Genomic DNA, 16,981 nt, shown 5'->3' on the forward strand with positions numbered 1-16,981 from the left:
CAACAACATTAAAGGGACACTGTCATGAAAACACATCAGTTACTGTCATAGAATAACATTTTGTTTCAAAACACATCAGTTATTAGTGCTTCTGCCCTGAAATCCATTTTTCAAAAGAACAAACAGATTTTTTTTATATTTAATTTTGAAATCGGACTTGAGGCTAGACATATTGTCAGTTTTCCAGGTGCCCCAGTCATTTGACTTGTGCTCTGATAAACTTCAGTCACTCTTTACTGCGGTGCTGCAATTTTGAATATCACCCCTCCCTTCCTCCCCCCCATCAGCCCATGCAGAACAATGGGAAGGTAACCAGATAACAGCTGCCTTGTAGATACAGTTTAGGAACAGCACTCAATAGTAAAAATCCAGGTCCAACTGCGACATTCAGTTACACTGAGTAGGAAAAACAACAACCTGTCAGAGAGCTGTTCCATCCTAAAGTGCTGGCTATTTCTGAAAGCACATGACAGGCAAAATGACCTGAGATGGCGCCTACACACCAATATTACAACTAAAAAAAATACACTTGTTGGGTTAGGAATGAAATTTTATATTGTAGAGTGAATTATTTGCAGTGTAAAAAGTGTAATTTAGAAATAAAAACGACATCATAAAAATCATGACAGAATCCCTTTTAATAAAGGAAGACATAGTGAGTGTAGACAACCCAAGCACTGCACTTAGTAAGCACTAACTAAATATAGTAATGGTCAGAGAGTACCAATTGCGCTTGGCACATAATAAAAGTGAGAAGCCATGGGTACATGGCACCTACAGTACAACTGCCACCTTGGCTGCAAAGCATAACAAGACTATACCAAAGATACAGTATTATTATGTTATTACTGCTCTCTCTAGTAGCTCATTTCTTTACATACAGAGATCCTATCGCACTGCCAGCTTTAGGATAAAGTCACACAAGACGATTAACTGGGCAGATTGAGCATTACTGGGAAGGTAACAAGGGAACCGTCTAAAATGTCATTTTAAATACCAGTCACAACCGTGACCCATTATTTACTGGTAATGCCAAAAAGAAAAAAAAATCCTGTCTGTGTGGTTTGGTGCTAAGACACAAATGAGAAGTGTTCCAGGAAGAGAAGTTTGGTTCCACATAGACTTTCTACAAACTTTGTTCTCAACAGATCATTTCTAGTACCTGAAAACCAATCTGTCAAGACACAATGATGTTGTCATTAGGGCAGCGCCACGTAGAATCAGTCACATCTGAGGTGCTGCCAAGATCCTAGACATGCTTCACTTGCTGCCAGCACCAGGAATCTCGTGTTTTTTTTTTTTACCAGCAACGTCAATCAAAATGCTAGTCTGTATTTACAATGCTTAATGCAAAGTCATTTACTAGAGATGCTGCAATCCTAGAGTACACTGATAGAAATGGTTGCATAGACTTCTTTCCTGCTTGGGGAGTTACTTGTTTCCCAGTACAGGTATGCAGGGCCACCATCAGGGGGGACAAGTGTCCCGGGCCTGGGCATAAAGGGGGGCCCAGCAGTGAACTTTTGAAAGAGCCGGGCCCCCCTTGAGAGCGCCGAAGCTTTGGGGCCATTTTTGAAGTTCCGAACAGCCGAAATGCGGAAGTGCCGAAAAGCCGAAGTCCCGAAGTGGCAAAAAGACCCAAAGTCACTAAACCAGCCGAAATTGACGTTCTGAAGCCGCGAAAAGAACCAAAGTCACGAAAGGAGGCGAAGTTGAAGTCCTGAAGCCACGAGTTCAGTTCTACTGAACACTAATTTCAATAGCTTTTTATAATGTGTGTGTGGGGGAGTTACTTTTTTAGCACTGATGTCTGTGTGGTCTTTTAACTGTGATGCTGGCGGGATCTGGGGTGGGGCTTGGGCGCCAGGGTGGGCAGGGTCCAGGGCCCTAAAAATTTTGTTGTAAGGGGCCCCGTGATTTCTAATGGCAGCCCTGGAGGTTATGGGATCCGTTACCCAGAAAGCTCAGAATTACGGAGAGGTTGTCTCCCATAGACTCCATTTTATCCAAATAATACACAATAATACAATAAAGGAAATCATTTGAATTATTTGGATAAAATGGAGTTTAGAGGGATGGCCTTTCTGTAATTCAGAGCTTTCTGGATAACAGGTTTCCGGATAACGGATCCCCTACCTGTACATTACCCCTCAGCTTGGGTTCAGTGGCCAAACCCGTCTTATACTTCCCTATATACTGCCATAAGCGAATACCAATCTGGCTTTATTATTTACTTCACAGGCAGCCGCAGATTACTGTATAAAAAATATAATGAATAACCACATGAGATGGAGTTTTCCATTTGCAGGTGGCAATTAAAAAAAAAAAAAAAAAAAAGATATAAACCTGTCACTCAACAAACTAAGCAGCTTTCAGCAGTCATTAAAGGGGGTTGTTCATCTTCCAAACATTGTTTCAAGTTGAGTTGTTTTCAGATTGTTCTCCAGAAATAAAGACTTTTCAATTGCTTTCCATTTTTATTTTTTACCGTTTTTCCAAAATCAAAGTTGAATGTCCCTGTCTCTGGTGTTTGAGTCTGGCAGCTCAGTAATTCAGGTGCAGATTCTGAACGGTAACAATTTTGCAACATTTAGTTTTTGCAACATTTCTCAGCAGCATCTCTGGAGTATTAGCAACTATTGTATCAATTCTAACAGCTGCCTGTAATGAAAGTCAGGGATTCTGCTCAGCAGGGACAAAGATAAGAAATGTATCAACTAAATGTATCAATTTAGAACAGTTTACAGGGTCGTGACCCCCCCCCCAGAGCTGCTTTAGAAAGGTGAAAAATTAGTCTTACACTTATTAGAAAAACATATAGAAAATAGAAGGTAATTGGAAAAAAGTCTATTTCTGGAGAACTGCTGCTAGGTGGTAAATGCATATTCAGCAGTGCAGAAAATATCTGAGTTCATTGTGACCTGAAGGATGCCGAAAGGTGCTCCAGCAAGGTCACCTGCTTTTTTGGATAATAAGGGGGTGTCAGGACCCATTACCTGACATTACTACATACAATAGATTTGAAAGTAAAGTCTGTGGTGTCAGTACTAGCTTAAATAAACAAGAATGTAATCAGCACTTGTTTTCAGGAAAAAAACGGCCAATTCTTTACTCTTCCATGTGATGACACCGGTGTAATTCTCTGGCTATTCTCCATCAAAACTGGCAGGATGTTAAACAGGACTCTGCTCACCTTTAAACAGTTTGAATGCCATGTAAACAATTGCACAACAATTGCACAAAACCCGGGTTACTGATCTAGCTGACACATCTTTTCAAGCAGAGATATCCATTTTGCACAAAGTCAAATATCCTTGCTCAGAACATGCTTAAAAGAACAGCAATACCAAAAAATTAAAAAGTACAGGTATGGGACCTGTTATCCAGAATGCTCGGGACCTGGGGTTTTCCGGATAACGGATCTTTCCCTAATTTGGGTCTTCATGCCTTAAGTCTACTAGAAATTCATTTAAACATTAAATAAACCCAATAGGTTGGTTTTGCTTCCAATAAGGATTAATTATATCTTAGTTGGGATCAAGTACAAGCTAATGTTTTATTATTACAGAGAAAAGGGAAATCATTTTTAAAAATTTGGATTATTTGGATAAAATGGAGTCTATGGGAGTCTATTATTCCGTAATTCGGAGCTTTCTGTATATCGGGTTTCTATACCTGTATTTTAAAATATAATATACAGTTGTGCTGCACTGTTAAAATTGACATGCTTCAGAAACAGTATTTATAAAGAAGCTGCTGTGTAGCCATGAGGGCAGTCATTCAAAGCTGGGAAAGGAGAAAAGGCACAGGATACACAGCAGATAACATATAAACTCTGTAATATACAATGGGATTATCAGAATTTATCTGTTATCTACTGTGTATCCTTTGCTTGAATGGCTGCCTCCATGGCTGCACAGCAACTTGTTTATATAAACTATAGTCGTGTTTATGAAACAAACACACCAGTTTTACTAGTGCATGGCAATAGTACATTATATTGTCATTCCTTTAAAACACTAATTTTTTGCTGTTGCTTTTACTCTATGCATACTTTTTTTTTTTATTGTGAGGGCTAGGCTGTTACAGAAGAAGAGTAAAAAGACACAAAACCAATAAACTAGCGTGACACATTCTATTATAATAAATGCTTTGACATTTCCTGTTCAGTAGTTCAGTAGCCAGAAGGATATGAGGATATAAACGCAGCTATTTGCATGTCCTGCTCATTCCAGTTAACTTCTATCATACCACCAACCACAGAAGCTGGTTAATATTTCCATGTGTGTGTACTAGAGATGCACCCAATCAACTATTTTGGATTCGGCCGAACCCCCGAATCCTTTGCAAAAGATTTGGCCGAATATCGAACCGAATCCTAATTTGCATATGCAAATTAGTGGTGGGAAGAGGAAAACATTTTTTACTTCCTTGTTTTGTGACAAAAAGTCATCCGATTTAACTACCACCAGAAATTTTCATATGCAAATTAGGATTGGCCAGGCAGAAGGATTCGGCCGAATCCTGCTGAAAAATGATGTACAGTATATACACACACACACACAGCCACCAGTCATGCCAAGCAGAGCTCTGAGCCAAATAACGCCAATGATAGAGCTCTAGGGTCACCCTCAACTGCAGCTGCATGATACAAAGGCTAGTGCTGATAGAGAAGAACAAAACATTTCTCCTTGCAAATGCAGACCCACAGTTTCTTGTTCTGGTCAAGAACAGTCCTGGATGTTGAGATTCGATAAGCCTTTACCCAAAGGTGATACCCTGATCCTCCTAATAAAAACAGTCTTCCTCACCCACCAATCAAATGAGCTGTCCATGTGCAATCACTTCCCTGGCTTCCCATATGCTGCATTAAAGAGCCCCAAAACCAGCAACCTCTACTTCTATTTGGTATCTAGAGGGTATAGAGTATTCCATGAAAATGTTGATTTTAGAATTGTAACTTGGTTTGCATCAAAGTATTCTAGAGGTTTTGCCCATACCCACTAGACCAGAGGTCGCAACAACTAACTTTCCTGTATGACAAACCTGTGGCCCCTTAGTTGCTCCACAGGCAGCATGGAGAGCGAGGGAGTTTGACAGAATCATATATTGTCCTCTGCAATGGAGACAGTGGGACAGTAGAGAGGAAGGAGTGATATTAAACAAGCACACTGGACTAGGTGTGATCAGATAATTGAGCGCGGCAGAGAAGAAGGGTTAAAACCCAGCAGCACTGGACACGAGGAAGTTACAGGACGAGAATGAGAAAATAGGGAACAGAAGGTAAAAACAGCAATGGTGTGAAGTAGAACTGATGATATTTGTGGTTACAGAAAAGTCAGGTACACTATGGGGGCTGCCATTCAATTACAAATGCATAGAAAATGACTTGAGAGATAAACATGGGGATATCATATTATGGCGGTCTACAAAGCTATAGGATGAAATATTGAATATAAAATATACAATATAATGCACCAAAAGTGACATTAATTTATCAGTGTGAGTGTGTTTATATATGATCATAGTAATATTCAAATGCCATAGCCTTTAAAGATAAATAAACTCGTTCACTTGTTCTACTGGTCTCTTAAGACTCACCTCCCCAGAGAATCAACTCTCTGCTCACCTCCCTTCAGTAGCACTCAATATGTCCCATCATTGCTTATTGGTGTTCTCCTCCATACAAGTAAATCCCCCCCCCCCCAATTACCAGCACAGTGGGTCCAGATAGTGATACATAAGTAAAAACTGCCCTCATACCAGTGGTAATATTCAAAAAACCCCTGCAACACTGCTGCCCCCCACTATGTCCTCTTCTAACTTCGTTTGGCACAACTTTTTTACTGCCCCGAAACCCATTTAACTGCTCTTTTGGGTCTGGTCGTTTGACCTAATTTCTTGATTTGCTTCCTCTTGTCACCTTTTTCCATATTTTCCCAAATCTACTGAACTGGTCTGAGGAATATATGTGCACTTTAAAAACAAACTACAATAAAAAAAAGTTGCAGTACAGGTATGGAATCCAGAAAGCTCAGAATTACGGAAAAGCCATCTCCTATATACTCCTATATATATGTAAATATAAAAGAGTACCTTTTACTTGATCCAAACTAAGATACAATTACATCTTATTGGACGCAAAACCAGCCTATTTGGTTTATTTAATGTTTATATTATTTTCTAGTAGATAAGAAGACCCAGATTACGAAAATCAATCCGTCATCTGGAACCCCCAGGTCCCTAGCATCCTGGGTAACAGGTCCCATACCAGTAGTTGTTGTAGGCACACAGAGGTAAGTGAGAAAAGTGACTCCTGGTTATGACTATTTCACTGTAGTCCGTAAATCAGTTTTTTCTTGCAACCAAACTGCAACAAAAATATAGTCAAAGGCCGGTTAGAGATAGAAGAGGGAATAATCTGCACTGAAAACAGGGAAACTGCTTCCACATCTTGCCATCTGAGTGAAGAAATCAATTCCTATCTACATGGATCAGAGACGTGCTTCCTGACTCCAGCACATAAAGTTTGTTCTACTCTGTGAATAGAAGACAGTACCTTGCTTTATGTTTCCCACTGCTGCCTCTGGCATAGGGCCATTCCCTCATAGACTAAGCTTATGTAGGACTCACACAGGGGTGCATTCACATGGGAAGCAGCGCTTGCCCAGTAAGCTCACAGCTCCACATGCTTGAAGAAATCAATGTTAGCATTGGTTAAATAAAGAAGACAGGCTGTAGATATAACACGGTGTGAATGGAAATCATATCACAGTTGAATCATTACAAAACCTAGTGCTGGTAGATGTTGCACTCCTACACACGAGTTCTTATCCCAGTGCACAAAACAAATTGTGGTGCACACATTAAAACAAATAGTTTACAACCCATACAGATTCACTCACAAGTCTGTGCACCTTTATCCCCCTCTATGCCCATAGTACTTCTTCAGCTCCTCAAATATTTTCCAATACAGGTATGGGATTAGGTATCCTGAAACCCATTATCCAGAAAGCTCGGAATTATGGGAAAGCAATCTCCCATAGACTCCATTCTAATATAAGAATACACATTTTAAAAAAAAAATTACCTTTTCCCCTGTAATAATTAACAGTACTTGATCGAAACTAAGAAATTATGAATACTTATTGGAGGGAAACAATCCCAATTGGTTTCTTTGATTTTTAAAAGATTTTTAGCAGATTTACATCATGGAGATCCAAATTACAGAAAGATCCCTTATCTGGAAAACCCCAGGTCCCAAGCATCCTGAATAACTGGTCCCATACCTGTAAATCTATAGTAATCCCATGATTTTGGCCAAGATTGCTAGAAGAAAAACGCTCAAACTACAATTAGAGAATAGAAGGAGCTGGAACTATAGATTCTAGAGTTAAAGAAAGAGTATATAGTGTATTAAAGTAATGAAAATATCATTACTGTTGTGCTGCACTAGTAAAAACTGGCATTTTTGCTTCAGAAATATAACCAAACTGCTGTGTAGCCATGGGGGCAGCCATTCAAAGCTGAAAAAGGAGAAAGGGCACAGGATACACAGCAGATAACAGATACAATCTGTAGTATACAATGAGATTCTTCAGAATGTATCTGCAATCTACTGAGTATCCTGTGCTTGAATAGCTGCCCCCATGGCTACACAGCAGCTTATTTATATAAACAATAGTAGTAGTCTGAAGCAAACACGCCAGTTTTACCAGCGCAGGGCAACAGTACATTACACAGTCATTACTTTAAGACACTTTGGTTTTTTTTGGTGTTACTGTTCCTTTAAAGCACACTCCTGACATTACAATTCTCTATATAATCCCTTCAATTATTTCTGCAACTGACAGCATTAAAAAAAAAAAAGAAAGAAAGACAGTTATTGATTTCTCTATACAAAAAAGCTAAATGAGAAAATGTAATTAACTAGGAATCCGCTGTATTTACACAGCAAGCAACGAGCCCAATTTGATTTTATTGCAATTACAACAACTATTTCTACATATTTACAAATGATGTCCCTACTGGAACTTCCAATTATTTCTCTATTAACGCTACTAATTAAGCAATCTGAGTAAATTGACTTTTAAATGCCATACAGCACATGGTATTATGCAGCTTCCCTAACTGAGCGCTGTATTTATACTTTAATCAGTCGCCCCAGCTGCTTGAATTATAAGAATTAACATGAAATTAATGTAGATGTAAGATGTAAGTAATTAGTAATAGGCAAGATTTTCATGTGATTTTACTTCTCTCCAGCTGAAAAGCCAGTCATTTCAAGGTCTTAATAAAAAGGAATGTTTACAAAGAATTTAGGAGCCATAAATTACTGGTTACTTTGAAAATAAGTAGCTGAAAACCATGGGGTGCTTTAAGGGCCAGCTACATCAACATGAAAAATTAACCTCACCTTTCACAAAAAAAAGAAGAAATTGCTTTTTCAAAATATGATCATTGGTCACACATTTACAAGTGCCACCCTGATGCCAGCCAGCCAAGCAGCATTTAGAGAAAAACTCGTTAAGTCCTAAATTAATGAAGAAAGGGGAGAAATGCTCATGTGTTCTTATATGAGACCTGATAAGGGATCTTTCCGTAATCTGGATATTTATAAGTCTACTAGAAAATAATTTAAACATTAAATAAGCCCAATAGGCTGGTTTTGTCTCCGGATTATTTTAAGTTAGTTTGCGTCGAGTACAAAGTCTTTTTTTAAAATTTGGATTATTTAGATAAAATGGAGTCTATGGGGCAGATTCACTAAAGGGTAAAGTGGCCGACGCTATCGGCAATTCACCAGAAATCTCATCTGCAGGGACATCGCCAATTTACTAACAGGTGTAGAGGACAGTTCGCTAGTGAACGAGACCGTCGCTAGCATTTGTTCGCACCCTATCGCCAGGCACTTTTCGCTCTGGTGAACGGTCGTTACTCTGCAAATTCACTAAAATGCTACAGCGTTCAGATTGCCACTTGAGACCAGGCGAACTGATAAAATGAAGCTACATCTTCCTCAGATCAGAGGATCTCTTCTGTCTTTATTATGGCTCATTGAATATCTGTTTGAAAAAGTATTTGCACCAACATTACTAATAAAGACGTCAATATGACTTTTTGGTACCTATTCAAATTAACCTAAGTGCAAGAGTGCTAGTGAAGTTTCGCTATGCAGAAATGAACGCTAGCGAAATTCACTGCGAAATGCTTGCCCTGCTGAAGTAATTCTAGCGAAAATTCGCTATTGTACGGCTGCTGAGAGGCAACTACGCATATTAGTGATTTAGCGTAGTGGTAACAAATTTGCACCTGGTGAAGTGGCAAATTGGTCGCTGGCGAAAATTTACCCTTTAGTGAATTTGCCCCTATGAGAGATGGCCTTCCCATAGTTCGAAGCTTTCTGGATAATGGGTTTACAGATAACGGATCCCATAGCTGTACACACATTTCAGGGTTGGAGTAACATCAAACTGTGGTGTACAGAGAATTTTGTGTGAAAACACATAATGTTGCACTTATTCAGATCCTGCCTGCCGCTCGGAGCACATAAATTATCTAAACGGCAAAAAAGTATGTTTGTGAAAGATTGTCATTCTTCCAGGTCATGGAATATCTGTAGAAATAAGTCAAATCAACTTGTCCTTTTTTTTTTTCTATTTTCATGAAGACATTCACCAGTCACCCGACTAGATTTCTGAATTAAGAAAGCCAGTCGGGTGACGTCCTTAAAACATCTTCGGTTGATTTGACTTATTTCTACAGATATGCAAAAAAGTAATTATAAGGAATGTTCTCTGCATCCGATCCCCACGCTTTACAAGAGGTTAAGAGCATTGTCTGGCAGGACACAGCTGAACTGTCAAAAACTGTTAAGAGCCCTTTAAGAATTCGAATTCGACTAATCCCCACCTAAAACCTGACGAATTACTGTTTAAGTGCAGGGAACAATTTGGAGATGTTTGCGGCCTTCAGGGAAAAAACTCAAATCGAGTTTTATTGATTCGAGTTTTCGGGTTGCTTAAATTCGTCTGTGTCTAAAAAAAAATTGTTTTTTAATAAATTTCAGCTATCGAATACGAGTTTATAAAAAACTCACGTGAATTTGAAATGCAACCCTTGATTAATGTGCCTCCCAATATCCAAATATATAGTATCATATAGTAAGTGCTTGAAACCCAGAGGATTTTGAATTGACACCAAAAGCGGGAGGGAATAGGTATTTCATTTCACTACAAATTTTACCTCTTTTTAGTTGTAAAATAAAATCAACTTTTTTTTCAGTTCCATCCCCTACATGTGCTTTCATAACTAGAAACAGCTAAAATTGAAAAATCTTTAACTTACAGAATCCTCTGGAGGTCTCTGGATCTTTCCCCAGTCCACTGCTGGACCTTTTTCCTGTAGAAATCTGTGGAACAACTTCTGAAACCCAGCAAGGTCTTTCTTTGTGTGCTGCAAAAAAATAAAGTAGAAAAAAAAATGTAGTTTAAAAATGACCTGTACAATTTAAATAATATTCATGTTATAGAATTAGAAAAGAGCCCCCGGGATTTACTTATTAGGGGGTTTAAAAGCAGAACAGTTGTAAGCCTAATAACTCTGCTGGGAAAATAATATTTAATTAAAAATATAAAGAATATCAAATCAAGCATGGAGTACATGTCTGGTATTGGCTATGTAAGTGCTAAGAGCAGTGTGCAGACATATTGTGTTGGTACCTCTAATTCGGATTCTGGGGCTGTGGAGAGAATTCTTTCCAAGTCTGCCTTCATGGCTCCTTCCAACTCCTCTCGGATGGCCTCCTGGAAGTGGGACATGCCACCACTTGCCATTGCGTTCCTTATACCTTTTACAGGAGATAAATGAAATTATAATATAAGTAAACAGGGCATCAGTACATTAAACCCACATCCAACTGTCCCTACATCTGTAAACATGGAAGCTGAATCTGCAATACATATAGCTGTGTAAGTGTGGGGAACCTCTAACAAGCAATTCATAAACCAGCAAAAACAATGGTCTTGGGAGGCTTGTGGCAAACCATCCGTAAACAATTACAAGCTAAAAAGCTTTCAAAAACCTGTATTCTGCACTTCCAATCAACTACTTTCACTGACTTCAACTGCTCTGTACTTGTGTCCTACACATCTGGGTTATGGAAAGACTTAGGGGTTACATTAATGCAATAAGGAGAAAAGGCCTGCTAGTTGGTAGGGTCTATTTTATCTATATATACAGTGAATAAAGTAAAATATAAGGATATTATAAGTTACTGAGGAGTTCCATGGCCATATAAAAACAAGGCCGAGGTGACTTCTAACAGCCTCATATTTTGCAACAGGGGGTACTTTATTTATTATAATACACACGTTTCAGTGAGTCATGTGACATCACTAAGCTCCGATTATAACCCAACGACATCACTAAGAACCGTTTACAAGGAAATAATTTACAGGATATTCATGGCTCTAGTGTATAATATATATATGTTGGAGTTGCTACTGTGCTACCCTTTCCAAGGTAAAAGTTTGATCATCCTTAGGAACTCTGAGGGGTTAAATACAGCTGTGAGCTGGGTCTGTTAGAGATGGGGTAAAGTTTCCCATTCACAGTCAGGCATGCTCTTGGAGAAGGTGGGTATCAGGTGGATTCCGTAGTACATGAAGGTAATGGGTTCTCAGGCTGAGCCCATTTGCTCTCCAGTGTAGATGGTTGTGAGAGCCTGAGGTCTGATCCTGATGTCCAACATCACATTGGGAATAGAAATGCACTGTGCAAATACATTGGTGTAAATGCTGAATATATCTACTTCAGAGTGTCACTTTCAACTGCCAAGCCTTGATAGTTACATTAAAGTAGAAGGAAAGCCACTGGAGCAGTTTATTGCCAATAGATTAGCCACAACAGTGCAAGCTATAACACTAGATTTATTCTGCAGAATGCTTTACCATACCTAAATAAACAGCTCTAGAAGACCTCGCTGTTTGTTTAGGATAGCAGCTGCCATATTAGCTTGGTGTGACATCACTGCCTGCCTGATTCTCTCCTGCTCACTCATAGGATTCGGGGATTCGGACGAATCCAAAATAGTGGATCTGGTCCCAGATCAAACAATCAAAAGAATGTCAGAAATGGCACAGGGACATAAAATAACTCTCCCATAGTGATACGAAATTGTAAAAAGGCACTTGATGAGGAAATGAAGATTATAGCAAGCATTATCATGCATATTTGTGTCTAATAAACATCACAAGGTTTATTAAATTATTTATAATTATTTAGACTGAGTAATATAAAGCTCTTCTCTTCTCTCCAGCTCAGCCTAGACCTGCATGATGGAAACATTCATCAGTAGTAAGAGCTGAGAAGCCAGGCCGACCTTATGCCTCTAAATTGTCTCCTGGGCATGTGGGCTAAAGACTGTACAGTAAACAGAACTGCACACATACGCTAAACAGAAAGATTTAATCAATACTAAAACAGCCTTACACAGTATTATGCTGCTGATTATACACATGTGGGGGAAAAAGGAGGTCGATTCAGCACTGAAAGTCAAAGACAATAAAAAAGGGATTCATTATGAAGGCTTTTATAATAGCAAGGCACTGACTAATTGCTAAATTGCTCATTTGAAACCTTTGCCGAACTACAAAGTGCTCCCGCAGATGCTGATGTAGGCTTTCTGGGAGTTGTAGTTCAGGAACATGCAGCTTGCCACAGGGTACTTAAAGGGATTCTGTCATGATTTTTATGATGTAGTTTTTATTTCTAAATTACACTGTTTACACTGCAAATAATTCACTCTACAATATAAAATTTCATTGCTGAACCAGCAAGTGTAGTTGTAATATTGGTGTGTAGGCGCCATTTCAGGTCAATTTGCCTGGTCATGTGCTTTCAGAAAGAGCCAGCACTTTAGGATGGAGCTGCTTTCTGGCAGGATGTTGTTTCTTCTACTCAATGTAACTGAATGTGTCGCAGTGGGACCTGCATTTTACTATTGAGTGTTGTTCTTAGATCTACCAGGCAGCAGTTGTGTTAGGGAGCTGCTATCTGGTTACTCGTGATGTGCAGGCTGGCCCGATACCCTCAGGTTGGTCGGTTTCAGCCGACCTCGCACCCCCATTTGCCACCTAACACTGCCGGCTTCCAACTTCCGCTTTAATTGCCATGCACTAAAAAATGAACACGTAAGTCGTGCTCGGGCAGGCGGGGGTGGAGGGTGGGCGAGTTAGGGCCAGGTGTGGGACGAGTTTTACACGACCTGCCCATCACTACTGGTTAACTTCCCATTATTCTGTTGTTAGGCTGCTGGGGGGAAAAGAAGGGGGTGATATCATTACAACTTGCAGTACAGCAGTAAAGAGTGACTGACTGAAGTTTATCAGAGCACATGACTGGGGGCAGCTGGGAAACGAATAATATGTCTATCCCCGTGTCAGATTTCAAAATTAAATATAAAAAAAATAAACCTGTTTGCTCTTTTGAGAAATGGATTTCAGTGCAGAATTCTGCTGAAGCAGCACTATTATTCCTTTAAATGCAGAACAAGATACACAAGCCTCGCTGCTCAGAAAAAAACTATCACCCACAGCATGCCACTGGTTACAGTGTTTCTTTAACAGCACCATTCCATTGAGATTGAGAACAGCCTGTTTAAAAATGGATAAAAACAAATAAAACAAACATTACTGTACATTCCTGTAGAAGGAAGGAAGTGGAAACCATCTTTTTACTTTAATCCCCAATCAGACCACTTTGATTGCGAAAAGGCAAACTATATAATAGTAACACTTTTTTGATACCAGAGTGTGTTTGCGTGTGTGCATATATATATTTTACATAAGAGACATGAATATTCTGTAAGTTATATCCTTAGACACCCTGATGTCATCAGTTATAATTTGTGCTTAATGAGGTCATTTGTCACATGACTTGCTGAAACTTGTATATTATTATAAAGTACCCTCTGTTATTAAATGTCACCTTGAAGTTCCATGACTCGACCTTCAGTATTGTGCTTTTATACATTTATGGCACTAGTCGGTGACTTATAATATCCTTATATTTTACAAAAGGAGGTATATGATTGACTATATTATGCTCACATATGCAGGCAACCCATTATTCAGAAGGCAGAGCTGATGTGGATAGAGAACAAGAGAGGAGGACTGGCAAGCTGCAGGGAGGTTGAGCATCAAGGCGGCTGTGACCCTGAAGCAAAACAATGGGTTTTTCTGTTCCAATGTCAACTACACCTCTTTTCACGAGACCAAAACATCCCTTTGTCTCACATCCTAGCTGAGTGTCCTGAAGCAAATAGGAGAGCGACTGCAGAGCTCATTCTCCATATAGCAAATAGAATAAAGTGGGGAAATGCATTTGATTATGAGAATATGATTGGAATGCCCTCATCCCTCAATTTGACCTCCCATTTGAGTAGAACCCATTTCAGCAAATGTTTATTTTTCCAAGGGCAGTTTTTGACCGTACAGTAATGAATGGATCTGTATAATGAATACAGCCATTAATTAGATCAGCTCGTTTGCAAGACTTGTACATAAACAATGTGCTTCCCATCCACACAAACAAAACCCACACTCCTATTGTACTGTGTCATACCCCTGGAACACTGTGTTACATAAGCTCTGGCTCCGGATGGCAAATCCCTCGGAGGAACGAGAGGCCCTTCTCAAACAAGAGCATGTTTATATACAGGGGCCTCGGCTCTACTGGGGCAATCTATCTGCAATACTTTAATGAATAACAGATTTCACAAGAGAAAGCCTTTTAAAGGGACACATCCTAACATTTCCCTTTTCAAATGTGCTTTTTTTTTAGTAGCTTTGTACAGTTTGCGGTTGATTACAGTCGTCATAAAACAACTGTAGAATCCTGGCATATCCAGGTATGGGACCTGTTATCCAGAATGCTTGGGAACTGGGGTTTTTCGGATAATGGATCTTTCCAAAAGTGTTCTAAAAAAGAATTTACACATTAAATAAACCCAATAGGCTGGTTTTGCTTCCAATAAAGATTAATTATATCTTAGTTGGGATCAAGTACAAGGGACTGTTTTATTATTACAGAGAAAAGGGAAATCATTTTTAAAAATTTGGATATGGAAGACAGCCTTTCCATAAAGAGCTTTCTGGATAACAGGATTCCGGATGTCATACCTGTACAGGTAGGGGATCCATTATCTGGAAAACCGTTATCTAGAAAGTTTCGAATTACAGAACGGCCGTCTACCATAGACTCCATTTTATGTAAAAAATCCAAATTTCCTTTTTCTCTGTAATAAAACCCCAGGTCCCGAGCATTTTGGATAACAGGTCCCATACCTGTACAGGTTAACTGGAAAGCTCTGAACTATGGAAAGGCTGTCTCCCATAGACTCCATGTCATCCAAATAATCCAAATTTTTAAAATGTATTTCCTATTTCTCTGTAATAATATAACAGTAGCTTGTAGTTGGTCCAAACTAAGATATAATTAATCCTTATTGGAAGCAAAACCAGCCTATTGTTTTTATTTAATGTTTACATGATCTTCTAGTAGACAAAGTATGAAGATCCAAATTACAAAAAGATCCCATATCCAGAAAACCCTAGGTCCTGAGCATTCTGGATAACAGGTCATATACCTGCACCAGTAATGTATCCAATAAAGGCTTGTAACCAACTGGATTTTAATATAGGGCATGAGTCTCATGTGATAGAATCCTTTCTAACCCTAAACTGAGATTATGACCCAAGCTTTTCTAAATCAGACCAATGCTGTTTTGCCTCAGTAGCTTAAACTCAAGATCAGTAAACACTGCTATGTGTGAAAATGTAGATGGTTGCTCGTTTGTTTAGATAGTAGCAAGCAAAGAAAACAGCAGACTATGTTCCCGACCATAGCAACCATCTCCAAAGACACTCCTAATGGAGCGGAAATAGCAAAGGCAGGACTATTTTGCAATGAGGTTGACTATTTTACGGTCTCCGTGCAAAAGAACCGACACTGCAAACTAGGAAACCTTCGCCCCAGTTGTGGGATACCTTTAGGGCTGTGCCACTTGAATGCCACTTTCCATAGTCAATCTCCTTAAAAAGTAAAGCAGAAGTTTAGCTAAAAAGTTTCAGGTTTCCCTAGGAGACTCGGAGAATTGAAACAATATTTTTCTGTTCCAACTGAGCACGGTGCAGATGTTACACTCACCCCCATTTCTAAAAAGGCACTTGGCTTGTGGCCTTGTAACTCTCCAAGCCTGAATCCCCGGCTGACTGAGATTTCTTCATTATTACTCACAGCTGCGTCTATACTTTATCACGCAGAGATCGGCTAGCAAATCTCGGTGTCAGCTTCCACAGAGAGGAGTGATTTTGTTGTTGATGCTGGTCTGGGGATTATGGATTCAGTTGAATATAAACCAGCTGTGTTTCAGCCCAATTTCTGGATATTAAATAAAGAATTTACACACACTCCCACTACCCTTCCAACAAACACACTTTGCTAAACAACTTCGTAATACGTCCTTTACAGCATGAGGGCCAGTATTATGCCAGGTATACAGGTATGGGACCTGTTATCCAGAGTGCTCAGGACCTGGGGTGTTCCAGATCTTTCCATAATTTGAATCTTCCTAACTTAAGTCTACTAGAAAATATATTCAACATTAAATAAACCCAATAGGCTGGTTTTGCTTATCTTAGTTGGGATCAAGTAGAAAGTCCTTTGTAAAAATGTGGATTATTTAGATGAAATGTGAGTTGTGGGAGACTTTCCATAATTCTGAGATTTCTGGATAACGGGATTCCAAATAACGGATCCAGGGGCATAACTACAGAGGAAGGCAGACCCTGCGGCAGGGCCCAGGAGGTATAGGGGGCCCCATGAAGCCCAAATAATGAACGATTTCAATATATATTGGTAAAACCGGACAATCTTTGGATATGTTGGGGGCCCTAAAATTGATTTGCTGGGGGGCCCA

The 16,981-nt window shown here is 39.4% G+C and overlaps 1 protein-coding gene across 2 annotated transcripts in view; it reads right to left on the bottom strand.

The window, feature by feature from the left end:
• ugp2.L (UDP-glucose pyrophosphorylase 2 L homeolog) overlaps window positions 1-16,981 on the bottom strand; it is a 55,133-nt gene that overhangs the window by 25,019 nt on the left and 13,133 nt on the right. For both annotated transcript variants that reach the window (NM_001093164.1, XM_018261934.1), the window contains 2 exon segments: window positions 10,348-10,455; window positions 10,722-10,849. In NM_001093164.1, coding sequence (NP_001086633.1) covers window positions 10,348-10,455; window positions 10,722-10,835 — 222 coding nt within the window. In that variant the 5' untranslated portion in view covers window positions 10,836-10,849.

Source organism: Xenopus laevis, chromosome 5L, assembly GCF_017654675.1.
Source record: "Xenopus laevis strain J_2021 chromosome 5L, Xenopus_laevis_v10.1, whole genome shotgun sequence".
NCBI classification, from domain to species: Eukaryota; Metazoa; Chordata; class Amphibia; order Anura; family Pipidae; genus Xenopus; species Xenopus laevis.